The 27,754-nt window shown below is 35.9% G+C and overlaps 5 protein-coding genes and 1 pseudogene across 7 annotated transcripts; 3 read left to right on the top strand and 3 right to left on the bottom strand.

Moving 5' to 3' along the window:
- Nucleotides 1-1,806: 1,806 nt before the first annotated feature.
- LOC145231973 (uncharacterized) lies at nt 1,807-10,189 on the bottom strand. Its single transcript, XM_080096447.1, has 7 exons — nt 9,920-10,189; nt 9,628-9,759; nt 3,527-3,657; nt 3,387-3,454; nt 3,158-3,323; nt 2,951-3,045; nt 1,807-2,353 (listed from the first exon to the last, which is right to left on the bottom strand). The coding sequence occupies exons 1-7, from the start codon at nt 10,076-10,078 to the stop codon at nt 2,253-2,255; spliced, it is 852 nt and encodes a 283-aa protein (XP_079952573.1). The 5' UTR covers nt 10,079-10,189; the 3' UTR covers nt 1,807-2,252.
- LOC145231975 (uncharacterized) lies at nt 7,156-11,853 on the top strand. Of its 2 annotated transcripts, none has more exons than XM_080096451.1 (2): nt 7,156-7,368; nt 11,535-11,853. In XM_080096451.1, exons 1-2 carry the CDS (start codon nt 7,158-7,160, stop codon nt 11,699-11,701), a joined length of 378 nt encoding a protein of 125 aa, XP_079952577.1. In that variant the 5' UTR covers nt 7,156-7,157; the 3' UTR covers nt 11,702-11,853. The 2 variants fall into 2 exon arrangements, with proteins under 2 accessions (XP_079952577.1, XP_079952575.1); XM_080096449.1 differs by lacking the exon at nt 11,535-11,853 and adding an exon at nt 7,422-7,774.
- LOC145231977 (uncharacterized) lies at nt 7,795-9,304 on the top strand (annotated as a pseudogene). Its single transcript, XR_013860802.1, has 5 exons — nt 7,795-8,021; nt 8,084-8,288; nt 8,346-8,490; nt 8,606-8,679; nt 8,913-9,304. The product of XR_013860802.1 is annotated as an uncharacterized LOC145231977 (transcript).
- Nucleotides 11,854-14,313: 2,460 nt separating the features above from the next.
- Nucleotides 14,314-16,269, bottom strand: LOC145231970 (uncharacterized). The gene is made up of 7 exons (XM_080096445.1): nt 16,111-16,269; nt 15,816-15,950; nt 15,566-15,696; nt 15,425-15,492; nt 15,199-15,364; nt 14,988-15,082; nt 14,314-14,450 (listed from the first exon to the last, which is right to left on the bottom strand). The coding sequence occupies exons 1-7, from the start codon at nt 16,267-16,269 to the stop codon at nt 14,350-14,352; spliced, it is 855 nt and encodes a 284-aa protein (XP_079952571.1). The 3' UTR covers nt 14,314-14,349.
- A 1,314-nt stretch (nt 16,270-17,583) lies between these two features.
- On the bottom strand, nt 17,584-18,687 carry LOC145234231 (intelectin-1-like). The gene is made up of 5 exons (XM_080098984.1): nt 18,582-18,687; nt 18,379-18,497; nt 18,267-18,312; nt 18,070-18,206; nt 17,584-17,742 (listed from the first exon to the last, which is right to left on the bottom strand). Exons 1-5 carry the CDS (start codon nt 18,598-18,600, stop codon nt 17,584-17,586), a joined length of 480 nt encoding a protein of 159 aa, XP_079955110.1. The 5' UTR covers nt 18,601-18,687.
- Nucleotides 18,688-21,144: 2,457 nt separating this feature from the next.
- LOC145234230 (uncharacterized) lies at nt 21,145-24,177 on the top strand. The gene is made up of 12 exons (XM_080098982.1): nt 21,145-21,253; nt 21,316-21,407; nt 21,519-21,699; nt 21,751-21,866; nt 21,932-21,990; nt 22,119-22,227; nt 22,720-22,854; nt 23,075-23,208; nt 23,271-23,338; nt 23,407-23,572; nt 23,689-23,783; nt 24,077-24,177. The coding sequence occupies exons 1-12, from the start codon at nt 21,145-21,147 to the stop codon at nt 24,175-24,177; spliced, it is 1,365 nt and encodes a 454-aa protein (XP_079955108.1).
- The last annotated feature ends 3,577 nt before the right edge of the window (nt 24,178-27,754 follow it).

Raw genomic sequence — 27,754 nt, 5'->3', positions numbered from 1 at the left:
ATGTTTTGGTAATTTAAGAAAATGAAATTTTTTTTTAAGTTAAAAATTAACTTTATTTCATTTGATTGTTGATGAAAATGTAGTGTAAAAACAAAATTATAAACGCAAATAGTAAACCCGCTTCCGTTATCATTTAATACTTCCTTTATCATTTTTTAAGCAAGGAAAATCACAATTTTACTCCCGTCGTTTATTTGTTGCTCCCAGACCGATGGCTCTAACCACGTAATCATGACAGTAAATCATGACGGGCAAAAGTGTTTCGTTTCAGTTGGAAATTACGCAGAATCATTCAGACTTTTGCCAACTTATTTTTAACGCAGTCAACTTTCCACTGACAGAGTTTCGATTCATTTTTCTTAATTGGCAAACTTTGGACCTAAATTTTGCGATAGTTGGTTATTAAATGACATCTTGATGGCGTATCTTGTATGATCTACTGTTAACAAAGCATTGTTTGCATATTTCTAAATAAATGCTATCAGCAAGGGACCAATCTTAAACTGAGTTGATCTGGTTATAGGTTTTGTGCTAAATCATATGTGTTGTTTTTAAGCTACGACCTAACAAATCGGTGGTAACGCATTTACCACTACACATATTGTTTGAAGAACTCTGGCCCACTTACTGCGGTAGCTGATTCAAAGCACATCCGCCATCTTGGTGCAAAAATAGCTCCTTATAAACAAAGTTGTACACTACTGACGTCTTACAAAAGTCTTGTGGGTGTAATAGGGAAAATAGAAGAAATACATGGTATAATCTGAAGTACAGTACCTCTTTATATTGTTGTCAAAACAAATACTGTTTGAACGAAATAGAGATAGCAAAAAAAAACTATTACACAATAAAAAAAATTTAAGTTGCTGAAGATTACAAACAATAAACTTCAGCACAATACCTTTAACATGTCCGGTGAAGTTAAAGTGACACACCATTTGCATAACGCTGCGATTTTAACCAACGTGCTCCAGAAATGTCACAATAGATCGATGCATTACGTTAGAATTTTAGGTCACTGTGTCGCATCCCAATGATTGTGTTATGAGACATTATTGTCAGGCGTTGGGTATGTATCGGACCTTGGACTTTTCATGCAAAACATATCAGACTTTGCACTTTTAATTTTAAAACTTGCATGTAATTGTTGTGACGTAGCCATTGGCCCGGTCAAACCCGTTCATAACTCGCCTTTTTTCTACACAAAAGCTTGACCGGCTATTTAAACCTGTTTTTCTTATCACTGAACCGGTCAATTACTGCTTAAGGCTATCGTTTTATCGTCCCCTTACGTGTTAACGTGAAGCAACGTTTTAAACTGCTTCCAGCCATGTTACACTTGACACTTCTATAAGCGATTTAAAGAATAATTACGGTTTAGAACACAGTTAATCTTTTCGGGCGTACGTTTTTACGACTACGCTGCTGGCATAACAACTATTTGATCTGAACGCTATAAAGACCGACGTGTTTCAAACTAAAAATCAGTTATCTAAAGTTACCTTAAGTTACCTTAAGCTACCTTAAGTGACTAGAGTACGCATTGGAATTGATATCTCACAGTTGATTCGTGGCGCGGTGACTTTTGTGTTGCGTGTTTAGCCGCAAGAGGCGCTTTCGTGGCTTGCCTTATTGAAATATAATGTGGGAACGTTAATTTAGTTTTGCGTCTTTTTAGGTTTAGTTAAGCAGCATTAGTTTGTTTATACAAGGAGTCAGATATACGGCAGTGTTGTTAATTGTCTACCCACTGGGTCAGTACAGGTAAATTTACCAAAAACAAATAGATAGGTCAGCTTTTAAAAATAACCAAAAAATAATTCATGTATTGACATTAGGTTTTACAATATTGTGCTGATATAAGAAATTCAATAAATAGTTATACACCTAGAAACATGGTGAAAAGTGTTAACACAAAATAAAACATAAAAATAATAAACTGAGAGTATTTAATAAACTGAGAGTATTCCCTTTTATTGATGTATTATCTTGTGGTTTTTATAGAAACTGAAGATGCCATTAGGCGAAATATATATATTCCAAGATTTTATCGACTGATTTCGTTACATGGAAAATGCTTTTCCATTCTTAGTTATAAAAATAATAATAATGAAATTTACAAAGTTTCAATATTTGTGGTAAATTTTTATCAAATTTGTAAAAAAGGCATTTTTTCAAAATGTATAGACTTGTTTATGAACATAAACAAAGGTTGCGTCAAGTCACAAACTGCTTATCTGATTAACTTAGATTTAACGATAAAAAAGCAGAATCGTTGACGTCAAATCAGTGACGTCATCCCCTGTCGTAGAGTTGGCCCTCTTTATTTTGTGAGCTGCAAGTTGGTCCCAATCTGGTTAAAAAGAATTATTTAATCTAGATGCATACTGATTGGTTAATATCCTAACTAGTTACCTAAAAAATAAGTCGCTACTTATCAAGTAATCCGATACAATCCGCCTAGAAGTAAACCAGCTTTTGCACAGTAATAACTGCTGATTAACGAATGATACAAAAATAATAATGGCTACAAGATTTGCTTTTTATATAGTCTCGGTTGCCATATATCAAGAATCGAGAGCCTAGTCGTACTCGGTATAGAAATATTTTACCTCAGTTGTCGATACCAACGTTCGATACCGAAGGCCGGCTTCTACCATAAGAATACGGGCAACTTTTTGCCAATATTTGCTTCGGACAGCACAAAATCGGGAAAAGTTCCGCCAGGTTACGTATATTTTTTTCGCTATCACGTGGAGATGACATTTTTCTGCATGTGTGTGTGCGCGCCTAAACCTTGGCCATGGCAGATAAATTAATCAGTGATACACAACTAAGTACAACACTAGTTTATGTACTCGGTACCGAATATATCATTCACGTGGTACTCGTACTCGGTATCGGTACTCGCTTTAAAACCTAGTATAGCTTGGGGCCAACCGACACTTACCAGAAAAATCACCACATCTTCGTTGGGAAGAATACGATGAACCACTTTCTATTCCGCCAATACAATGCAAGGAAGGGTCAGCATTGGTTTCTAATCTACACAAAAGTAAACATGATTCGTGTGTCGACATCATCTGGATCACTTGGTCGTCTTTTATGCAAACTTAATATGAGAAGCAAGGGTAAGTTTCTAACGTTTAATACGCACTTAATGCCTGGACATATCGGATAAGGATTTCCGGAACGGCCGTATTTCCTGAATTGAATGAAACCAGGAACAATATCCGAATCGTAGTAATCGATGCTTCCCTTAATAAAAGTAGCCGGAACAGACAAACTTGGAAGGTCTCCGTATTGCTTTAATGCAGTATCATCTGAGCGACAAGTGTAATTACTATTTTATTGTTTATAAACTTATAGTTACGATAAACACCTACCAAAGCAGCTGGACATATTGTCCAGAACAGTTCTCCAGTCGTAGCTATCCGGGACATTTCTATATTTTCTAAAGGGACAAAGATTTTCGTCAGTGCGTTGAAGTCATAGATCATGATTTCATCAAATTAACTGAATTTACCGCTGAATTACAGTATATCCAACTAAAGTGGCGCGATTCATATTTCGTATTTCAGCTCTGACTTGTGTTCGGTTGTTTGATCGGTAAAAGTTGGTTGCTTGGGAATTGGTGGAGGATATTTGTCCCCAGTCCTTAATAACAAAAACATGTTAAATAGAAATACATAAACGGTAGATAAGCCACCACAACCGATCACCGCTAGTAGAGTAAGAACCTAAAGCGTGGAAACGTTTGTAAACTGGTGGAAATAAACACAGATTGTGTGGAAACTCCCATGTTAGGGTTGCATTTGTACACCTTTTTCAAAATACCACTGGTTTGGTATTTTTTCCCCACCCCTTGTGCTTGTTTCATCCACCATATATCGTTTTAATGGGGGTGGAAAAGAACATCGAGGTAGATGGTGGAAAAAAATACACATGTATGTGCAGAGCTTTTTTTACTGATGGTGGTCATAAATCATTACAAAAATTGAACAAGTGACTTGGATTCGCGTTTTCGATTTGTCGGCAACGTTACATTTCAGAAAAACTTGTGAAGGAGTGTTTCTAGGTTCTTCAAAAATTGGATACCTTATTGCTCCACCTAAACGATTAGTTTCAATTTTTATTTGTTTATGTTATTCTAAAATGACACCAGTTTTTTACTGCAGGTGTAAATAAACGCAAATGTCGCAAATGTTTTATGTGGACTTTGGTTTGTAGAAAGTGATTATAAAATACTCTTTGGTTCGTAACAAAGCCAAACTCTCTTTTCAAAGCTCACGTTTAAAAATAGTGTTTGTGCGCAGACACAATTATATTCATCCGCCAAAACAATTAAAAAATTCGCTGTCAAACAGCCTTCTTTGTTTTGTTTTTTGTTGTTTTAAGCGTTAAATTTTAGTTTCCATGTTGTAATATACTGTAACATTTGTGAAACAAGAATAATTGAAAAAAAATAGGGACGACTGTTTTTTGGGACTATTTACATTAGTCGTGTCGCGTGTTCACGTCAGATGACAGTAAACTGAACTGAAGCTGGAACAGGAAGTGCTGTTTGAAGTTTTTTTATGCTATAGTTTTATACGCAGTAAATTTCGTCCTGGGAAACGTAAGTAAAACATGTTTTTGCCTTATTAACTGTATAGGATTAGGGCTGCTGGTACAGCGAAAAATAATAAAAATGTTACCCTGTCCTTGTGGTAGCCTGTGTCAATTTCAAACTGACTCGAAAGTAAAGTTGCTAAGCCATTTACGTTACGATCATTCGAGAAAGAATACCAAACAACTTATCTGTCAAATCAAAGATTGTCATAGACTGTATACTAACATAAGAAGTTACGAAAAACATGTAACTAGAACTAGAAGTAACCCAGGTGCTTCTAAAGATTCAACAGATGAACCAATTGAAGCTAACACGATATCTGATTGTGCATTGGAAAGTGAACCTGAAGAAAATAATGAGGTCGTTTCAGTGCCAGTTTGGAGCGAGAATGATTTTGTTTCAAACTTCATGAAATATTGTGTAAAAATAAAAGAAAAGTATGTTCTTCCACATTCAACATACATGGAAATTATGCAGGAAAACATATCTCCATTTACTTCCTTTCACTCTGATGTGTTATCACTGCTTAAAGTTGACAAAGAAAATGCTCAAAATAAAGTACCTTTAAACTTTCAGTATCTTGTAAAAAATGATTTCTTGGCAAACTTATGGGAAAAAATTTCCAACCAAAGGGAATTTAACAGTTGCTGTAGTTCTCTTGGCCTTGTTGATCCAGTAAGAATTAATCTCAGTAGTGGGGAAAATTATCAATATGTGCCAGTTCTTGACACCCTTAAAATATACTTATCCAACTCTGATGTCTGGGATTTTGTGCATCAGCCAGAGGATGCCCGGTCATCAAACATCATTACAGATTTTACAAGTGGATCTTATTTTCAAAACCATGCATTCTTTAAAGGTTGTAGGAAGTTCATAAGAATTCATCTTTATTGTGATGAAATTGAACTTTGCAACCCACTGGGTTCCTCCAAGTCCATTAATAAAGTTATGGGATTCTACTTTTTCATTGGGAACATTGGTCCTAAGTATCAATCCACATTGTGCAATGTATTTCTTGCAATTGTAGTCACCAGTAATGTTTTGAAATCAAATGGGTACTCAAACATCCTAGCTCCACTGATAGATGACTTAAAAAATTTTGAAACTAAAGGCATTTTTATCAAACCCAAAAATTTTGATGGTCCCCTTGAACAGTTTTTCGGTACCCTTGCCACTGTATCAGCAGATAACTTGGGAGCTCATGATGTTGCCGGATTTAGAAGGTGCTTTAGTAGTGGACATATTTGCCGATTCTGCATGTGTTTGTATGATGACCTCAATTCAAAGTGTTCTGAAGATGAATTTTTGATTAGATCACCAGTAGCCCATAAAACACATGTTGATGAGATTCTAAGAGACCCAAATTTTAGCAGAGTTTGTGGAGTTCGAAATGATTGTCCTTTTCATAAGCTTACTGGATTTTCAGCAGTATTATCTTTTCCTCCTGATATTATGCATGATTGTCTAGCTAGAAGGTGTTATTCCTTACTTTTTGCAGGCACTGTTTAGAGATTTAAGCAACAATGGAGTCTTAACTATTTTTGAAATCAACATAAAAATTAAAAGTTTTTTGTATGGGACTACAGATAACAAAAATAAGCCAAGATGTCTACCAAAAGATGTCGTCTTTCCAAATGGAAAAGTTTCTTTATCTGCCAGTGAGTCATGGTGCATCTTTAGGTTGTTGTCGCTGATTCTAGGTGAAGCAGTCCCAAGATCAAATCAAGCATGGAAGTTATATATTCTTTTATCAGAAATTCTTCAAATTGTTTTTGCACCTGTTATTTCATTGGATTGGATCAATTATCTGAAGCTTATAACAGATGAATTTTATTCATCTTTTGTCTTGTTTGCTCCTGACTTGGTTAGACCCAAGTTTCATTATATGTTACACTATCCTAGACTTATCAAGTTTTATGGCCCATTGAGGTATGTGTGGTGTATGCGTTTTGAATCATTTCACCAAACACTTAAACGTGTATCAAAAAATGTAAGAAACTTTAAAAATATTTGTCACTCACTGGCAGAAAGAATTCAAATGCAAAAATGTTATGAACTTGGCGAAGAAACTTGTTTAGAAAATGAATGTTTTCGGCCAAATGAAAAACATGTGCCTTGGTTTCAATTACCTTGTGAAATTGTTAATTTTTTGCAAAATGGTATGGAAGTCCCAACATCAACACATATTATTTGTAGCTCTACTGCAATGTGTGGTGGCAGAACTTATGCTGTTGGTAATGTGTTTGTTATTGACGTTGTTAATGATGTGCCAGTTTTTGCCAGAGTACAAAACATTATTTCATTTAATGCAATAACAGTAATTTGTTGTGTATATCTGCAACCTGTATGTTTTCTCACACATTTTCAATGTTACAGTGTCAACATAACTGATAAATATATGTTTTTTAATCCTGGATGTGAGGTTCACAGGGCAATTGATTTGTATAGTGTTGGAAAGATGAAACTTCTTCGCTTAAGATACAGGGTACATAAAAACCATTGAAATTTTAACGAGAATATTTTTGTTTTGACAGTGTATAGCATTATGGCATTGATGTACCATGTACAATATGGTATTTCAAAAAAGATTATTAGGTGTAATGAACGAAGTGAAGTGCATGATCAGATTTTGACTGCTTTTGGCCTTGATCATGCCGTGGATATCCAAGTGTTTGATAGTGATTTCTGTGACTGGGTGGATGTTGATGATCCAGATGAACTTCCTGTTAAAGCTAAACTTTTTGCTAAAGCTGCAGGTAAGATTGTCACAGTTTTGTACATATGTATACTCTGAAAGTTTTTTTGTTAGCTACAGACGATGTTCAATCAGATGATACGGTTCCTGCAAGCCCTTTAAACACCAGTTGTAGCTCTGATAGCTCAGATAGCATGTGTGGTTGGCTTTTAACCTATAGAACACCAGACTTTCCAGTACATGTACTGGAAGAAATACAAACTGCTCAAAAGAATAAAGGAAATATTTCATCGGCAGTGAAAGAAAAATTACACAGATTGTGTTTAATCTAGTTTCACAAAATACATTGTAAGTGTCCTTGTATTTAATTTATTTTATGGTTGGTAATTTTAATATTTTGTATTAGGTACCCAACGTCCACACAGTACAAGTGTATATGTGTGGAGTTAGTGAAAAAGTTCCCAATTTTGGCAGACAAGAACAGCGAAGACCTCATAGTTAGTTTGTGGTTATGTGTACATGTATATATATGTTGTTTTTTCACCATGAATATGCAGGGTACATGGAGAGAAAGTTTAAAGCAACGGTTTAGAGATGCAAGGAGACCTTTGGTAAACAATGAAACGAAAATATGGTTTTCAAAGGTTAGAAAAGAAAAAAGATGAGGAGCATGATATGGTGTATGCAAAGCGTCCTTTGGTCCCAAGCAGTCAAGTTAGTCTGCTCATATACTTGTTTCTGTCTATCTGTTGCAACAGTATTTCTTTCTGCTTCAGGAATTTGAAGAAATAAATGATCCCACCACAGCAATAAATGAAATTCAAAAGGAAGCAAAAAAGAAAACTGCAAACTTAAAGCTAATTAGAGATTTAATGAAAAAGACATATTGGCAATTGGCATAGAAGAAAAGAAGTACAGAATAGAAAGGTCACAATTTTGGAATTGATTGATCTATATTCAGCAATGAAGTTTTCATCAGTTGTATGTGTTTATTGTCATTTTTGGTCTTAAGTAGTATAAACAATTTATTATTTTTAGCTTTTGAATGAAGCTCAGCAAATTTTTCACAAAGATTTGAGAATGGCAACTTTGCCCCAAAAGTCCCTTCTGTTTTTAAGAAGTGAAATCAGGAAATTGAAAACTACCCAAACAGAAAAATTGAAGCAGTATGACATACAAAAAGGTTTGTGAGTTGTATGTGAGACCTACTGCTTGTTTTGTGTCTAAGTTTATAGCAAGAACGGTTATGTTTTAGAGAAAGGCCTTTAGAGCATGCAATTTGTTTTCTTTTTTTGTAGATGCAGAGCAAATTTTTGCACTTCTTCCTTATGTGTTTAAGGAGTCTAGCAACTCATATCTTCAGTTTGAAGAGGTATGTATGCATCTTGTATTGGCACAAATTAATGGCAGATAACATGGCTATTATCATTTCAATTGAATCTTGGGCATTTATGTCTTTCGCTGTCTTACATAAACCTCAAACTTTCAATTATGCCTTTAATACACATGTTTAAATTGCACCACAACAGAAAATGTGGCTGTATTGACTTTAATGACGAGAAAATTATGTTGCATGTTGCTAAGTTTTGTATAATGTGTTTTTAGAGTTTGGATGATGTTGATAGTTTGTCAACCCCACACCCTTGCATTGTCATAAAAGGTGCAGAAGTTACTGTGTATATCCAACAACAAATGTTATGCACAGCAGAAACAATAGAAGAAGCTGCCAAACTCTTAATTTCATCCTACTGGATTTTTGATGTATGTATTCCAACTAACATAAAGAAGACAATGCAGTTTCTGTGCTACATATTTGGTCTACCAGTGAAGGTAGACATTATATCTGTGCAGAGATTCATCAACCAATTGTAAAATGACTAAAAGTGTTAGGAGTAAAAATGACAAATTAGTGTCTGATATGTTTACCCTTTCGTTTCATTGTTCATGACAACTGGTGTACACTTCATTTCATGGAACATATAAGGTAGCATAATAAATGGTCATTATGCGAACAAGTTGTGTTGTTTTATTTGTATAACATCTACCAGGAAAAGAAATGGCATATGAATGTTTGTACAGGTGACTAAGTGGACAAATAGGTTACTGTAGCACCATCTAAGTAAGTGTTGGAAAGTCAATATATAGGTGGAGAGTGGAGGGGTGGTCATTTCCACCACCTTTGGGAGGGTGGAAATTACAACCATGGGGTTGGTTTCAGGGGACCACCTTTATGTGTGGTGGTTTATATACATTTGCGTTTACAGTGAGGAATGATTGCCACAAAACACAGATGTAAAAAAAACACAATAGTTATGCTTACCTGGGAATTGGTGACAGTGAAAAGAACTTTGCAATATGAGCCACCACACTGAGCTCCAAATCTGATGCTGTAATCGCGGTATGTTGTTGAACTCCAAAACCGTGGATTTTTGCCAAATGTTCCCCAATCAACCTGCAAAAAACAATTAAGCTCCGAAATTCAAACCAGCTAACCACGCAATGCGGCTACAAACAAGTCACGGATTACAGAATATAAAAAGCTAATGACACGTCCTTGCTTCAGTTCAACTTAAATATGTGGTCATTTACCTGAATATTAATGACAAACGTACCTTCACATCAACATCGATCTTCACGTATGGCAATGGAATCCATACCAAGGTAGTTGCAACTGTTGCGGTTTTTTGCATGGCCACTTCGATCGGCTTGCTGCCCGAAACACTATAAGAATGCTTTATTATTATTAGTTCGTAATCTAATAAGATGAACATAAATTCATAACTGTGATCAGCCCTGAAGCGTCTATGCCAGTGGTTCTTAACCGGTGGGAAATTTCCCACTAGTGGGAAATTCAATGTTTTCGGTGGGAAATTATGTAAGCTTGCAAAGAGCAGACTCGGGCACAAGGTTCAAATCCGGCTTTAAATTAACCGTTGAAAGTTACTAAGATTGATTTTATCAAGGTTTACAAGACACATTCAAATTCAAAGGCTGTTTGTTACATCACAGAGATGAGTAAAACCATCAATGACTTTGCTATTGTGCGCAAACAAAAGCCTTTCGTTTGTTGATTGTGATGCAATAAATGACTAATGCAAGCAGAGCAGACTTTTCAGTATTCCAAAAAGTTTAATCTCTCGCAGAAGCACTTTTCAAACTAAAAAAGATTGCAGTATACCTTTAGGATTCAGACCAAATCGCTCCACAAAATTATTTCATAAAATAAAATTTTTTGTTAACGTAGGGCACAAAACATGATTATAAAAATAACCAAGGGAGAAATTCGAAGTTGTTAATTGACTTTAGTGGGAAACCACAGCAAAAAGGTTAAGAACCACTGGTCTATGCAGACCAGCGATCACGGCACACTCATATAAAACCACAGTACGCCAGACCCATTAAAGGCGCCATCGCGTATTGTGATTGAGTTCGTAATCTTTGTTACTTATATCCATGAAAACAAAATTATGCGAGAGACATGAGGAAGGAAGTTTAACTCACTTGTAGTATCCTGCATTGGTAATACTGATCGTCTTTTGTGTATTGAATTGAATTGTCATCTGTAACAACTTAAGATTGTGTTATACTGCAAACTAAAGATTGATCATTAAAAAAGCAACCCACTTTGTCATGTTGTTTAACTCGTGCTGGGGCGATCGGGTTACTACGATCCCACGAATAACGCCAAAGTCCTCCCCAATTATTATTTTGCACACATCCTATCACTTTTCCGGCCACATCTAAATAAATAAAGTATTACATGGCCATAAATACTAAAAGCAATGAAAGGATACTCCGACCTTGCGGACTCTGTCGTGTCATAAGAAAGTACTGCGTAAACAAAGTTTGAAGATTCGATCCATATTTCTGAAGAAAACCGTTTGTTGTGTGATATTTAAAGAATGCGCCACTCGAAATTGCTGGCAAAGCAAGATCGTTTGGAACGTGCCATATCATCAAGTCTGAAGCCTGTGAACCGACACAATGTTATTACTACAACCCATTACGTTATTGACGAAATATTTTGGTAATAAGATTAGAATCGACAAACATAATTGTTTGATCCAAAAAACTGTGACTTAATTACAACAAACTTACATTGAGAGCGTACATAGCTTTGCTTTTATAGTCTTGTCCTGTTACATCTTCAAGTTTGCCAAATGATTTCAGATTGAACCAGTTGTCAAATGCTGTAATATTTGTAACAAATACTTCATTTTTTGACAGAAATACATGAATACATTTCGGAAACCAACCAGAAGCCGACGAAGAGGTCTTTGACCACATGTCCCCGAAATCGCAGTTTCCAGTTATCGAATCTTCGTGAATTGAAGCCACCAACGTCCATCCACCGCCATCAGACGACATGTCGCAGTATACCTGAAATCAAATAGTTGAATATATAACTGCAAATGTTGTTTGGATTTTTTTGATTCACCTTAAAACTGGAGGTGTAGTCATTGGGTAAATGCGAATGTTGTTTAAATGATATTCAACTGAGACTTTCAGTATGTTTGAATAAGTCTGCGTTTTTAGTTATGCAAAGTAATGAAACATAAAAATCTATATTAAAAAGAACTTATTTGTAGGCACTGATGGTGCCATTATAGTTCAAAATCGAATTTTGTGTTTTAATCCATATTAAAACAAAACACACATATTCTTGTGTCAAGTATACTGAAAGCTTCAGTTGAATATGATTTTTCGCAACTACAGTAGTTTGCAAGAACGCACGTGGTTTTAGGCGATTTTTGTCAAAGACAGTAATCTGTTGTTACAAAAACGTTACCTGAAATTCGGATGTGTAGTCGTTAGGTTTAATGGAGAGAAGTCCTGAGGTGTTGTAGCCTTGGTGTAGAGCGTGTTTGCAATCTTTAAATGTTGGTTGGCTACAAGTACCGGATTTCAATGACTGATCAACTGGATCTAAAAAATGGTCACACAGTAAAAACCAATAACAAAACGATATCACAAAATGAATTTACCCCCAACTTTGGCCGTTTGTTTTGGTGCTGCTCCTGGTGTTTCCATCTAGTATTACACAATAACTAATTTTACTGAGTCAAGTGCTATATAATTGCCACATTTTATGCATACTATTTGAATGCCGAATCCAACGCTGATGGCAACCACAAGAACTGTCAGCAGTAGAATGATCAGAAGTTGTGCAAAGATGCCTGACTCTCTTGAACTACTCTTTCCAGAACTACGTGCTGAAATAAAAAGACAGGTATTGATAAAAAATTGATTTTATTGTAATAGCATTCCTCAACAAATGTACATGTACACTGTTTACCTGTGCCGTTGCCATACATCTCTTTGTACTTGAAAAACGTTGCTTTCAAATGTCAAACGTCTTCGTCTCAAAACTCTCGAATGTTTTTGGTTGACGTGCAACTACAGCCTCTGTGGAGCAACTAACCAACGTACATTGATTTTCCGACTATAAATTTGATAACGACGTCATTTCGTGGCAGTTTTCTTGCGTTTCAGTCACGAACAATCAATCATCCTCTCATTGAGCTGTTTTCACTCTTCACTTTAGTGGTGCAATGTCCGACAGCATGTATCAGACCAACACCAATTTTAATCTGACCAAGTTCACCTAGGAAATTCTTTTTTTTATGTAAGTTATATTTTTGTGTGCACGCAATATGTTTTGGTAATTTAAGAAAATGAAATTTTTTTTTAAGTTAAAAATTAACTTTATTTCATTTGATTGTTGATGAAAATGTAGTGTAAAAACAAAATTATAAACGCAAATAGTAAACCCGCTTCCGTTATCATTTAATACTTCCTTTATCATTTTTTAAGCAAGGAAAATCACAATTTTACTCCCGTCGTTTATTTGTTGCTCCCAGACCGATGGCTCTAACCACGTAATCATGACAGTAAATCATGACGGGCAAAAGTGTTTCGTTTCAGTTGGAAATTACGCAGAATCATTCAGACTTTTGCCAACTTATTTTTAACGCAGTCAACTTTCCACTGACAGAGTTTCGATTCATTTTTCTTAATTGGCAAACTTTGGACCTAAATTTTGCGATAGTTGGTTATTAAATGACATCTTGATGGCGTATCTTGTATGATCTACTGTTAACAAAGCATTGTTTGCATATTTCTAAATAAATGCTATCAGCAAGGGACCAATCTTAAACTGAGTTGATCTGGTTATAGGTTTTGTGCTAAATCATATGTGTTGTTTTTAAGCTACGACCTAACAAATCGGTGGTAACGCATTTACCACTACACATATTGTTTGAAGAACTCTGGCCCACTTACTGTGGTAGCTGATTCAAAGCACATCCGCCCTCTTGGTGCAAAAATAGCTCCTTATAAACAAAGTTGTACACTACTGACGTCTTACAAAAGTCTTGTGGGTGTAATAGGGAAAATAGAAGAAATGCATGGTATAATCTGAAGTACAGTACCTCTTATATTGTTGTCAAAACAAATACTGTTTGAACGAAATAGAGATAGCAAAAAAAAACTATTACACAATAACAATTTTTTTAAGTTGCTGAAGATTGCAAACAATAAACTTCAGCACAATACCTTTAACATGTCCGGTGAAGTTAAAGTGACACACCATTTACATAACGCTGCGATGTTAACGAACATGCTCCAGAAATGTCACAATAGATCGATGCATTACGTTAGAATTTTAGGTCACTGTGTCGCATCCCATTGATTGTGTTATGAGACATTATTGTCAGGCGTTGAGTAAATTTACCAAAAACAAATAGATAGGTCAGCTTTTAAAAATAACCAATAAATAATTCATGTATTGACATTAGGTTTTACAAATTCGTGCTGATATAAGAAATTCAATAAATAGTTACACACCTAGAAACATGGTGAAAAGTGTTAACACAAAAGAAAACATAAAAATAATAATAATGAAATTTACAAAGTTTCAATATTTGTGGTCAATTTTTATCAAATTTGTAAAAAAGGCATTTTTTCAAAATGTATAGACTTGTTTATGAATATAAACAAAGGTTGCTTCAAGTGACAAACTGCTTATCTGATTAACTTAGATTTAACGATAAAAAAGCAGAATCGTTGACGTCAAATCAGTGACGTCATCCCCTGTCGTAGAGTTGGCCCTCTTTATTTTGTGAGCTGCAAGTTGGTCCCAATCTGGTTATAAAGAATTATTTAATCTAGATGCATACTGATTGGTTAATATCCTAACTAATACCTAAAAAATAAGTCGCTACTTATCAAGTAATCCGATACAATCCGCCTAGAAGTTAACCAGCTTTTGCACAGTAATAACTGCTGATTAACGAATGATACAAAACAATGATGGCTACAAGATTTGCTTTTTGCACAGTCTCGGTTGCAATATATCAAGAATCGAGAGCCTAGTCGTACTCGGTATAGAAATATTTTACCTCAGTTTTCGATACCAACGTTCGATACCGAAGGCCGGCTTACACCATAAGAATAGGGGCAACTATTTGCCAATATTTGCTTCGGACAGCACAAAATCGGGAAAAGTTCCGCCAGGTTACGTATATTTTTTTCGCTATCACGTGGAGATGACATTTTTCAGCATGTGTGTGCGCGCGCCTGAACCTTGGCCATGGCAGATAAACTAGCCAGTGATACACATCTCAGTACAACACTATTTTTATGTACTCGGTATACAGCTTGGGACCAACCGACACTTACCAGAAAAATCACCACATCTCCGTTTGGAGGAATACGCTGAACCACTTTCTATTCCACCAATACAATGCAGGGATGGATCAGCATTGGTTTCTAATCTACAGAAAAGTAAACATGATTCGTGTGTCGACAACATCTAAAATACTTGGTTGTCTTTAATGCAAAGTTACTATTAGAATTAGGCCACGGTAATTTTCTAATGTTTAATACGCACTTAATTCCTGGACATATTGGATAAGGATTTCCGGAACTGCCGTATTTCCTGAATTGAATGAAACCAGGAACAATATCCGAATCGTAGTAATCCATGCTTCCTTTGATAAAGGTAGCAGGAACAGACAAACTTGGAAGGTCTCCATATTGCGTTAATTCAGTATCATCTGAGAGAAAAGGGTAATTACTATGTTCTTGTTTGTAATCTAGCTACAATAAACACCTACCAAAGCAGCTCGGCATATTGTCCAGAACAGTTTTCCAGGTAGAGCTACTTCGAACATTTCTATATTTTCTATGTGAACAAAGTTTTTTGACAGACCGTTAAAGTCATAGTGCATAATTTCAATCAAATTAATCGAATTTACCGTTGAAATACAGTATATCCAACTAAAGTGGCCCGATTCATATTTCGTATTTCAGCTCGGACTTCTGTTCGGTTTTTTGATCGGTAAAAGTTGGTTGCTTGGGAATTGGTGGAGGATATTTGTCCCCAGTCCTTAATAACAAAAACAAGTTAAATAGAAGCAAATAAAGGTTAGATAAGCAACCACAACTGATAATAGAGAAAGAGGAATGATTGCCACAAAACACAGATTAAAAAAAAGTTATGCTCACTTGGGAATTGGTGACAGTGAAAAGAACTTTGCAATATGAGCCACCACACTGGGCTCCAAATCTGATGCTGTAATCGCGGTATGTTGTTGAACTCCACCTAAACCTTGGGTTTTTGCCAAATGTTCCCCAATCAACCTGCAAAAAACAATTACGCTCCGAAATTCAAACCAGCTAACCACGCAATGCGGCTACAAACAAGTCACGGATTACAGAATATAAAAAGCTAATGACACGTCCTTGCTTCAGTTCAACTTAAATATGTGGTCATTTACCTGAATATTAATGACAAACGTACCTTCACATCAACATCGATCTTCACGTATGGCAATGGAATCCATACCAAGGTAGTTGCAGCTGTTGAGGTTTTTCGCATGGCCACTTCGATCGGCTTACTGCCCGAAACACTACAACAATACTTTATCATTAATAGTTCGTTATCTGTTACAATTAACATAAATTCGTAACTGTGATCAGCCCTGAAGCGTCTATGCAGACCAGCGATCACGGCACACTCATATAAAACCACAGTACCACAGTACCCATTAAAGGCGCCATCGCGTATTGTGATTGAGTTCGTAATCTTTATTACTTATAATCAGGGTTGCCATCGACACGGAGTCGAAAATAAGGACAACGGAAAAAATAAGTGTCCATTCGAAACGAAACAAAAGTTTTTAAATAATTTTTCGCGTTCATATCGCATGTCATATTTTTTGCCCAGGAACAATCTGTTCCAGCAACTCCTTGTTTGTAGAAAATACTTTGTGCATCTCACGACTGCTCAGGTCTAGGTATACTTTTACTTGTGGCAGGGATTGGACTTGTAATTGTTGAAAATAAGACAAAATAAGGACGTAAGTCAAAAGGAAGGACATTTCTTTGAAATAAGGACAATACATTTTTCTAAGACATTGCCCTTAAAAATAAGGACAAATCTTAGAAATAAGGACGGTATGGCAACCCTGCTTATAATATATAAGTCTTATATCCATGAAAACAAAAATTATTATTATGCGAGAGACATGAGGAAGGAAGTTTAACTCACTTGTAGAATCCTGCATTGGTAATACTGATCGTCTTTTGTGTGTTGAATTGAATTGTCATCTGTAACAACTTAAGATTGTGTTATACTGCAAACTAAAGATTGATCACTAAAAAAAGCAACGCACTTTGTCATGTTGTTTTACTCGAGCTAGGCCGATCGGGTTAATACGATCCCACGAATAACGCCATAGTCCTCCCCAATTATTTTTTTGCACACATCCTATCACTTTTCCGGCCACATCTAAATAAATAAAGTATTACATGGCTTAAATACTAAAAGCAATGAAAGGATACTCCGACCTTGCGGACTCTGTCGTGTCATAAGAAAGTACTGCGTAAACAAAGTTTGAAGATTCGATCCATATTTCTGAAGAAAACCGTTTGTTGTGTGATATTTAAAGAATGCGCCACTCGAAATTGCTGGCAAAGCAAGATCGTTTGGAACGTGCCATATCATCAAGTCTGAAGCCTGTGAACCGACAAAATGTTATTACTACAACCCATTACGTTATTGACGAAATATTTTGGTCATTAGTATGGACTCGACAAAGATATTTGTTTTGTCCAAAAAACTGCATTGTGACTACATAATTACAACAAACTTACATTGAGAGCGTACATAGCTTTGCTTTTATAGTCTTGTCCAGTTACATCTTCAAGTTTGCCAAATGATTTCAGATTGAACCAGTTGTCAAATGCTGTAATAAGTTATATGTAACAAACACTATATTTTTGACAGAAATACGTTCGAAAACCAACCAGAAGCCGACGAAGAGGTCTTTGACCACATGTCCCCGAAATCGCAGTTTCCAGTTATAGAATCTTCGTGAATTGAAGCCGCCAACGTCCAACCACCGCCATCAGACGACATGTCGCAATATACCTGGTAACAAATAGTCGGCTACCAAAATTCGAATCAACTAAGGCTTTTAGTATACTTGAATAAGTCTGCGTTGTTAGTTATGCAATGCAATAAAACATAAAAATTTATGTTCATGAGAACTTATTTGTAGGCACTGAGGGTGCAATTATAGTGGCAAAATTGAATTTTGTGTTTCATAACTTACCATTTCATAAACAAAACGCAGACTGATACAAGTATACTGAAAGCTTCAGTTAATTATACGCAACTGCAATTGTTTGCAAGAAGGCACGTGGTTTTAGGCGATTTTTGTCTAGGACAGTTTATCTGTTGTTTCAAAAACGTTACCTGAAATTCGGATGTGTAGTCATTGGGTTTAATGGAGAGAAGGCCTGAGGTGTTGTAGCCCTGGTGTAGAGCGTGTTTGCAATCTTTAAATGCTGGTTGGCTACAAGTACCGGATTTCAATGACTGATCAACTGGATCTGAAAAAATGGTCACACAGTTAAAACCAATAACAAAACGATATCACAAAATGAATTTACCCCCAACATTGGCCGTTTGTTTTGGTGCTGCTCCTGGTGTTTCCATCTAGCATTACACAATAACTAATTTTACTGAGTCAAGCGTAATATAATTGTCACGTTTTATACATACTATTTGAATACCGAATCCAACGCTGATGGCAACCACAAGAACTGTCAGCAGTAGAATGATCAGAAGTTGTGCAAAGATGCCTGACTCTCGTGAACTACTCTTTCCCCCTGAGTTACGTGCTAAAATAAAATGACAGGAATTGATAAAAAAATTGATTTTATTGTAATAGCATTCCTCAACAAATGTACATGTACACTGTTTACCTGTGCCGTTGCCATACATCTCTTTGCACTTTAAAAATGTTGCTCTGAAATGTCAAACGTCTTCGTCTCAAAACTCTCGAATGTTTTTGGTTGACGTGCAATTATAGCCTCTGTGGAGCAACTAACCAACGTGCATTGATTTTCCGACTATAAGTTCGATAACGACGTCATTTCGTGGCAGTTTTTTTGCGTTTCAGTCACGAACAATCAATCATCCTATCGTTGCGCTATTTTCACTCTTCACTGTAGTGGTGCAATATCCGACAGCATGTTTAAGGCCAATACCAACTTCATTTAGAAAATTGAAACCGATTAATTTTTGTGAATGTAAAGATCAACGTTATTTCATTTGATTGTAGATTAAAACGTGGTGTAAAAACAAAGTTATGAATGCAAATAATAAACTCCAAACTTCCTATTGTTTTTTGATCAAGGAAAATCACAATTTTAGTCTCGTTGTTCGGTTTTTGCTCCCAGACCGATAGCTCTAACCACATAATCATGACAGTAAATCATGACTGACAACAGAGTTTCGTTTCACCTTGAAATTACGCAGAATCATTCAGACTTTTGCCAACTGATTTTTAACGCAGTGAAAATTCCACTGACAGAGTTTCGATTTTGTTTTTCTTACGTAGCAAACTTTGGGCCTAAATTTTGCGACAGTAGGCTTTCAATCCACATCTCGACGTATCTTGTATGATCTACTGTCAAGAAAGCATTGTTAGCATATTTCTAAGTAAATAATATCATTAAGGAATCAGTCATAAACTGAGTTGATCTGATTATTATTGTTTTGCTAAAACATATATGTTTAAACCCAAGGTGTATGTAGGTCACCTAAGTCATTGATTTAAAAGGATTCGCCACAAACTTAACCGTCGCCAGTAAGCCAAAGAAGGGTTTGTGAGGCGATATCGAACAAGGCAAATAACCTAAAAATGTCATGACTTTGCATTAAACTACTAGCAGTTGTGAGCGCCGTGGCAGAATCACAGAAACCGTAGATATACATTTAGAACATCAAATTTGACAACAATACATGTATTAAACCTTAAACGTAGATTATAATTACGTAAAAGTAATTAATAAATGGATGCGAACAGTCATTTTTATTTAAAAATAAGATTAAAAGTATCGTATTTACAAAGGTACCTCCACTCTTGGTGATGACAAATGATGGTTTGTAATTATGCGAATTGAAAAAATATACTTATACAAACACCTTTGCCAAAAAACTTCAAAGTGTTTTGTGAAAAGTGAATATGTTTTGTTCATAAGAAATTTGCACCAAACTTGCAATCATTTTGTTTCATCAAACAATGTTTACAAATTTGAATCTGAAAAACAAGAAACCGAGCTGATTGTTTTTGGCCGCGTTAATTTTTAAGATCGAAAACGTTTAATGACACTGCGGAAATTTTTTAGCGGAAACGAAATTGGAATGCGAGTCATATTTCCATTGATCAGGCTGGAACAACAACTAGATCACGTCATTTTGTTTTCGAAATGTTAAAAAAACGTCAAAAATCGGATTCGTCAAATAAGTTTCCGAATTCTTTATGGAAGTATAAAGCAATGTTTATGAAATAAATAGGCCAAAATAAATAAAAATCCAAACTACCTACTTGTTGTAGCTTCACACTTTCATAGTTTTAAATTTTAAGAAAAATATTCTGTAGCATTAACAATGATAAGTGCAGCGTGACTGCATAAAAAAGGGAGCTTCGGCACAGACAGGATGATTGATAGTTCGTGACTAAAACGCAAGAAAATTTCCACGCAATGAAGTAGTCACGAGTCCTACAGTCAAGACTTCAGCGTACGTTGGTTAGTTGCACCAGAGGCGTGAGTCGCACGTTCAACAGAATTTGCTTTGCTCAGTCTTTTGTCGAAAGGAATTATTACAGGCGAAAAAGATGTTTGAAAACGGAAGAGGCGAACATCGTACAGGTATCATTGTTGCGGTCATATAATCTGATACTTTTTCACGATTACTGTTAATTTCAGCACGCAGCTCTGGAAGGGGCAGTTCGCGCGAGTCGGGCATTTTTTCACTTCTTCTGATCATTTTGCTGCTGACAGTTCTTGTGATTGCCATAAGTGTTGGATTCGGAATTCAAATGGTAATTTTAGTTTTTGTTTGAATAAAACGGTAAGTTGTGCTAAGATAAACAATTATCAATACAAAAACTAATATTTTTTCAAAGGTGTAAATATTAGATCGACTTTCAAAGTATATTTGTTTAATATTAGATGGAAACACCAAGACCAAAATCAAAGGCGATGACGAGTATGCGAGGTAAAGCAAGGGTCTGAAGTGACATTTTCATTAACCGTGACTTTAATGACCTATACATTTTGTAGTTCAACAGCCAGTGAAATCCGGATTTTGCAGCAAGCCAATATTTAAGGACTGCAAAGACGCTTTAAGTCAAGGCTACAACATCACAGGTCTTCTCACTATTAAACCCAATGACTACACTTCCGAGTTTCAGGTACAAAAATTTGATTGTTATTTCGCCTCAGTCGAGCTAAACATAAGTATTAGGTATTTTGCGACATGTCGTCCGGTGGTGGTGGTTGGACGTTGGTGGCTTCAGTTCACGAAGATGACATCAGTAGTAGCTGCGATTCCCAAGACAAGTGGTCAAAGGAATCGTCGGCTTCCGGTCAGTTTGTAAATTATACGTTTTTTTTCAATTTTTGGTTTACGTTTTGTAGCATTTTACAGCATATGACAACTGGTTTAACATGAAATCGTTTGGCGATTTGGAAGATGTAACCGGAGAGGACTACAAAAGCAAAGCTTTGTACGCTCTCAATGTAAGTTCAAATAAACCATTTTAAAAGTTTTTTTAACCTTTTTGAAGCCTGTCGTGACATTTGCATGAGCAATGGTTGGCACGTAAACATTTTAAATAACTGGTTTTGCAGGCCTCAGACATGATGATTTGGCACGTTCCAAACGATCTTGGTTTGCCAGTAATTTCGAGTGGCGCATTCTTCAAATATCATACAACAAACGGATTTCTTCAGAAATATGGATCGAATCTTCAAACTTTGTTTACGCAACACTTTCCTATGACACGATACAGCCCAACAAGTCAAGAAAAGGGTTTTCTTAAAATAGATTTCTCCCAGTTCAATAATTAAATCTGTTGTTTAGGTATGGCCGAGAAAGCGATAGGGTGTGTGCAGAAAACTGAATGGAGTGATATTTGGCGCTGGTCGTTTCAACGATCTGAACGAGTAAATCCTGTGCGAATCACACGAAGCGACAACGTGGGTTCTTTATTTCATGCACAAATCGTAATTCGATCACATAACGCAATCTTAATTTCGTACAGATGACAATCAAATTCAATGCACAAACAGAAATAAGCATTAACAGAACGGGAAATTTCAGGTTGGTTAAAATTTGTTTATTACATTGTCTCGGGTAAACTTTTCCCTTTCGAATTAGACCGGATGCGCTGAAAGGTATTCACATTTTTAACTAACGTTGTTAAATATGAAGTTGTTGTTATTTTGCAGTGTCACAGGCGCTAAGCCGATTGAAGTAGCAATGAGAAAAACATCCAGAGTTACAACCACAATGGTTTGGATTCCAAAACCATATACTGCAGGCAATGTAAATGTGAAGGTATGTTACGTTTTTATTTTTGTCACCTATATATGCCGTTATAACATACTTCTATGTCGTGTTCGCTGTAACGAATTGTCGAGGGGACGCCCCACGCGACTGAGAAGCCCGCAGTTGGAGTTGGAGTTGTGGTTCTGTCGCGATTGTGTATCTGCGCTGCTTTTATCGTTTTACTCTTTTATCTTTATAAAAACAAGTGTTATTTTGGGTACTGACAGCCCGTTATTAAAGCAGAACCGAAAAAAGACGTAACAGTTATAGTTGGCCTCTAAAATTTACTATCAAGGGAATATTCATCTATGTATACTTCGGCAAGTTATTTCATTTGGCATTGATGCAGGTCTTTGGTTTAACATACCGTATTTATACATCGCTTACTATGTTCTGTATAGGTACCTAATTATCTGATAAAAGCCTTTGCTGAGGATCAAAATTGTAACACAAAGCATGTGTAGCTTGATTTCATTTTTTACAAAGTTTTTTTTTTTGAAGGTTGATTGGGGAACATTTGGTAGAAATATGAGGTTTAGGCGGAGCTCAACATCACAGAATGAATATTACATAAGATATGGAGCACAGTGTGGTGACTCGCACTGTAAAGTTCTTTTCACCATTACCAATTCCAAAGTAAGTAACTATTGAATCTTTTTTCTAAGTCAACTTTATTAGGAGTTCAAAACACTCTTTTAGGTGCATCGGTAGGATAAGGCTAACAAAATGGCTAATTTGGTTGTTTAATTCAGCTATGGTGTGCTAAAAAATTAGATAAAATGCCAAAAATAAAACGTACAAAAATCTGTCACAATGCTAACGAGAGTGAACTAGCAAATTATTATTTTTTTTTAAGAAATGGGGAGGTCAGGTTACTTCTAGCTTTTCCCAAACGACGAGTTTTTACCTAGTAAACAACGAAACACATATTGAAGCACGAACAGCTCACTTGAAACAGGCCACCTTAGTCGGTTATACAGTATTTCAAAGGTAAATTTGTTTCAATCCGAAAAAACAAAACAATTTAGCAGAAAAAAACTTTGTTATTTTAGAAAATATGACTCAACCCCTGGCCGTTACGACTGGACTCAGATTCTTGATAATATCCCGAGCTGCTTTGGTAAGGATTTATGTAATGTCTGAGTTAAAATATAACAGAACACTGCTTTACAACTCTTTTACCAACAGATGACTTCCAAACAATTCAATATCAGAACCTTCCCAGTCTGTCGGTTCCTGCTAGTTTTATCAAAGGAAACATGGACTTTTACGCATCGGATATAACACCTGGTTTCATTGAGTTCCGAAAATACGGCAGTTCCGGGTATCCTTATCCTATATGTCCAGGAATCAGGTGCGTTACAAAGCTATAAAAAACTTACTGATTCTATTTCCATTCAAACACAAGAAAAAGTTAATTATCAATCAAACACTAAGACGATGTCAATTCTCAATTCTGATTTATTTAAGGTTGGATGGCAATGCAGACCCTTCCCTGCATTGTATTGGCGGATTGACAACTGGTAGCTTGTATTCCTACAGGCGGAGATGTGGTGACTTTTCAGGTACGTACCGATTAGCTGTAACCTCTGACTTACATCAAATATTTTGGACAGTTTTATTTGGCCACTTGGGCTAGTTTAAATAAACGACATTGTGAATCAAATAGATCAATACAAATGCTCATCCCAACATTACAGATATAACTTACTTTAATTATAAGACATTAAATTTAACAGGAGTTTTTTTTTTGTTTCGCTAATTGGCTAGTCTTCGTTTTTTTTTTACAAATCAGTCTCCGGAGCTAACTACTAAAACGGTTTGATCTAAAATAACAAGAATTATCATGATTTGACAGCTTGGGACCAACTTGCAGCTCATAAAGAAAAGCGGGCCAATTCTACGACAGGGGGTGACGTCACTGATTTGACGTCAACGCTTCTGCTTTTTTATCGTTAAATTTTCGCCATATGTTATGTGCATTAATTAGTAATCATTTTTATTGCATTTATTAGCCAGTAAAACATGCGTAGAAAAGCTGCAAAATTCGTATTGTCGAATGTTAACACAAATTTAGTTCTTTTACATAACATATCATTAGCCATTGCTAAAAACGTATTGTGTTCAATCTGTTTGTTTGTTCAAATATTACTTCCTACGTTTCTGCATATCTGCATTTCAGTTTACTTTCTGTAGAATTTCGTCATTTTTATTGCTCAGTTCAATAGATGAACCCACATTTTCTTGTCACTCGAATAAGCCGTTTCATGGAATTAAACAAAAGCTTCAAACACAACTAAAAGAGTAATTTGCAGTTTCATATTAGCTATGTTCAATCGCACCAACCTTCAGCCAGTTGCATCCTTGTTGTTACAATAAACATGCTGTGTTATTACAAACCGTAGGAAATTACGGTGTTTTATGGTTAGTTGTTTTAGCATCACAAGTACTAAGTGGTTTACATCCGGCTTCGATGAAATGAAACTCATTCAAGCAAAAAAAGATATTTGTAAACACGTTATTATGTTCCGCTTCATTCTCTTTCCTAATCCACTGCTGTCTCGCATAAATGATTTTGAGTTCGACTTGTCGCGCTTGTGTATTGTAATTGGACGCTAAGATCACGTGACTTTGGGACTGCCATGTTTCGTTTTCGATTTAAAGCAGTTCTCTCTTGGGCCTCGTGCTGTTCGCAGTTTTGTGAATGCGGTGGAAAAACGTGGTAGCGTTGTGATCTTGTATTACATTGGAACATTGAAAGGCGCTCTGTCGTAGTCTGATGTTGTCGTATGTGTTTCAGCCCCTGTTCGGTGTAACCATCTCAACTTCGGCTTTAGTGGTAAGCCGTTAGTGCAGGGTGACCTGGTATTTACCAAGTTAGAGGCGGTGATTCTGCTATAATCGTGGTTAGGGTTGGGTTAGCTTACTTTATTTAGTAAAATATAACTATCTCGCCTTTCCCAAAAATCCTAGGCCAAATTCGGGATCACTTAACTAATTTCGGTTACAATATCATTATTGACAACGGTTGAACATAAGCAAGGTTTTGAAGTGTATGATGAGGGTTTAAAGAACTGTATGACCATCAACGTTTTTTAGGTTTATCAGTAATTGAAATGCTTAACTTTCACCTAATAAACAACTCAAGAGCGCCAAAAATAAATAAATTAATGATTAAATCTATACTTATCACTTGCTAACTGTAAGTCTCCTGAAAGTATTGCCGTTTTGTTGCCTTACCTATTGTGTAAACGCTGCTGCATTGCTGGTTTAAATAGTGTGGAATTTTTTCGATTTTGCGGTCTTGATTCAATATATCTTTGCAATATTTAGATGTTGTACAGCATGATTGGATTTGACAGCAACACAAGGGTTAAACCTTAAGCCTTAAAATAAAATTAAGTAAAAGTAATTAATAAAAAAATGATGTTTTGCTTAATGCAATCAGTCAATTTTTTGCAAACACCTTTGCCACAAATTTGTTTCATTATAAAGAGTTTTCCGATTATGTTTTGTTCATTGATTTGTACCAACCTTGTAGACATTTTGTTTCATTAAATAATGTTAACATGTTTGAATCTGAAAAACAAGAAACCGAGCTGTTTGTTAGTTGGCTGCGTTTAAACTTTCCAAAAACGTTTTAATGACACTGCGGAATTTTCAGCTGACAAAATTTAGAGTTATGATTTCACTGATCAGGCTAGAACTGCAACAGGATCACGTCATTTTGTTTTCGAAACGTAAAAAAACAATGAATAGAATATTTCCTATTAACTAATGCAAGTATAAGGTAATGTTTGTGACATAATATTAAAAAACAAAAATGATGCAAAACAAATTGATTTATCTGTCACATTGCTTTTATAGTTAGGGCAGACCGAGGATACTTCGGACCAGGTACATTACGTCACGGTGGAGCACTGTGATATCATTTTTGACAAATTTTCATGCTTCCTTTACAAAGCCGCATACTGTTTGGGAGCATGCGTAGTCAGTATACCGATTAGTAAAAATAAAAATTAGTTCACCAGAAATATCTATTTTTTTATTGTAAGAGTATAATTTGGTTGCTGGTAGCCGAAGGTAATTCTTTCGTTGTGGACGTCGTAGTTCAGAAGCAACACTTAAATAAGCAAACGTTAATTTTGTGCAGGAGGTAAACAGGCGGCCATGTTTTTTGCTTTTTATGTCGCCACGTGCCCGGTTGAAGCAAGTGTATTATATTGTATGCTCATAATAGTTTCAGATCATAAAAAACCTTTAAAAGAAAGGCGACAGGAGAGTATGCTTCAAGCGACCAAATGAACAAATCGGTTTTGGCAGTTATTGAACATAGATACTCGCACAGACAGAGTGCCATTGAGCACGGAGTTAATCGCTTAACTCTATCAACTTATGTCCGATGTTCCCCCTGTACCGGGGCAACATTGGACACTTGAGAGCCTTGGGAATTTGACTTTTACATGCATTTCTAGTTTGCTTTCGCAAGCGACACTTCTACCCTTTTTCGGCAAGGGATCACCCTTTACAACAAACTAACATTTAAACTCATGTGATGCATATACAAAAAATATTAGCAATGTTCAAAAAACCGTGAGAAGCATCCTCGGTCTACCCTATAAGTTTCAAGAAAAATAACCGGCAACATTACATATGGTAAGTGCAGTGTGACTGCACGAAAAAGGAGCTTAGGCAAAGATAGTATGATTGATAGTTCGTGACTGAAACGCAAGAAAACTTCCACGCAGTGACGTAGTCACAAGTCTTACATTCGAGGCATCAATGTACGTTGGTTAGTTGCACCACAGCAGATGCGAGTCGCACGTTCAACAAGATTTGTTTTGCTCAGCCTTTTGTCGAGAGGAGTTATTACAGGCCAAAAATATGTTTGAAAACGGCAGAGGTGAACATCGTACAGGTATCATTGTTAAGTTATTATTATCTGATACTTTTTTACATGATTACTGTTCATTTCAGCACGCAGCTCTGGGAAGGGCAATTCGCGCGAGTCGGGCGTTTTTTCACTTCTTCTTATCATTTTGCTGCTGACAGTTCTTGTGGTTGCTATTAGCGTTGGATTTGGAATTCAAATGGTAATTTTGGTTTTGTTGATATAATACGGCATGTTTTGCTATTTTTATATTTCCAATACGGCATGTTTTGCTATATATTTGTGACCAACATGTTATCATTCAGATTAGAAACGATTTTTTTTCCTGCAACACATTATATTACATCAGAAAAAAACATTTTTTAATACAAAAGCATACTAAGTCTTTGAAAGTGTTAATATGAGAACGCGTTTCCAAATATTTTCGTGTACTGTTAGATGGAAACCCCAAGACCAAAGCCAGAGGCAATGACAAGTATTGGAGGTAAAGCAAGTGTGTAATAAAGTATTTTTAACCGTAACATTGAAGGCATATACTTTTTGTAGTTCAACGGCCAGTGAAATCGAAATTTTGCAGCAAGCCAATATTTAAGGACTGCAAAGACGCTTTAAGTCAAGGCTACAACGTCACAGGTCTTCTCACCA

Source organism: Phallusia mammillata, chromosome 6, assembly GCF_965637545.1.
Source record: "Phallusia mammillata chromosome 6, kaPhaMamm4.hap1.1, whole genome shotgun sequence".
Lineage (NCBI taxonomy): Eukaryota > Metazoa > Chordata > Ascidiacea > Phlebobranchia > Ascidiidae > Phallusia > Phallusia mammillata.
The sequence above is the reverse complement of the archived record's forward strand: the minus strand, read 5'-3'. Positions and strand labels throughout refer to the sequence as shown.

What these genes read in the sequence shown, in the direction of transcription:
- LOC145231975 (XM_080096449.1), top strand. Translation starts at nt 7,158, where the DNA reads ATGGCATTGATGTACCATGTACAATATGGTATTTCAAAAAAGATTATT. An exon ending in ACTTTTTGCTAAAGCTGCAG is followed by an intron (nt 7,369 to 7,421) that starts GTAAGATTGTCA and finishes TTTTTTTGTTAG; the next exon opens with CTACAGACGATGTTCAATCA.
- LOC145231973 (XM_080096447.1), bottom strand. Translation starts at nt 10,078, where the DNA reads ATGTTCATCTTATTAGATTACGAACTAATAATAATAAAGCATTCTTAT. An exon ending in CAATATGTCCAGCTGCTTTG is followed by an intron (nt 3,324 to 3,386) that starts GTAGGTGTTTAT and finishes CTTGTCGCTCAG; the next exon opens with ATGATACTGCATTAAAGCAA. An exon ending in AAGATGTGGTGATTTTTCTG is followed by an intron (nt 2,354 to 2,950) that starts GTAAGTGTCGGT and finishes CTTTTTAACCAG; the next exon opens with ATTGGGACCAACTTGCAGCT.
- LOC145231970 (XM_080096445.1), bottom strand. Translation starts at nt 16,269, where the DNA reads ATGTTAATTGTAACAGATAACGAACTATTAATGATAAAGTATTGTTGT. An exon ending in TCACTGTCACCAATTCCCAA is followed by an intron (nt 15,697 to 15,815) that starts GTGAGCATAACT and finishes TTTGTTATTAAG; the next exon opens with GACTGGGGACAAATATCCTC. An exon ending in GAGATGTGGTGATTTTTCTG is followed by an intron (nt 14,451 to 14,987) that starts GTAAGTGTCGGT and finishes CTTTATAACCAG; the next exon opens with ATTGGGACCAACTTGCAGCT.
- LOC145234231 (XM_080098984.1), bottom strand. An exon ending in ACAAACGGCCAATGTTGGGG is followed by an intron (nt 18,207 to 18,266) that starts GTAAATTCATTT and finishes CCATTTTTTCAG; the next exon opens with ATCCAGTTGATCAGTCATTG. An exon ending in ACTACACATCCGAATTTCAG is followed by an intron (nt 17,743 to 18,069) that starts GTAACGTTTTTG and finishes ATTTGTTACCAG; the next exon opens with GTATATTGCGACATGTCGTC.
- LOC145234230 (XM_080098982.1), top strand. Translation starts at nt 21,145, where the DNA reads ATGTCGTCCGGTGGTGGTGGTTGGACGTTGGTGGCTTCAGTTCACGAA. An exon ending in TCACCATTACCAATTCCAAA is followed by an intron (nt 22,855 to 23,074) that starts GTAAGTAACTAT and finishes TTTTTTTTTAAG; the next exon opens with AAATGGGGAGGTCAGGTTAC. An exon ending in GAGATGTGGTGACTTTTCAG is followed by an intron (nt 23,784 to 24,076) that starts GTACGTACCGAT and finishes ATGATTTGACAG; the next exon opens with CTTGGGACCAACTTGCAGCT.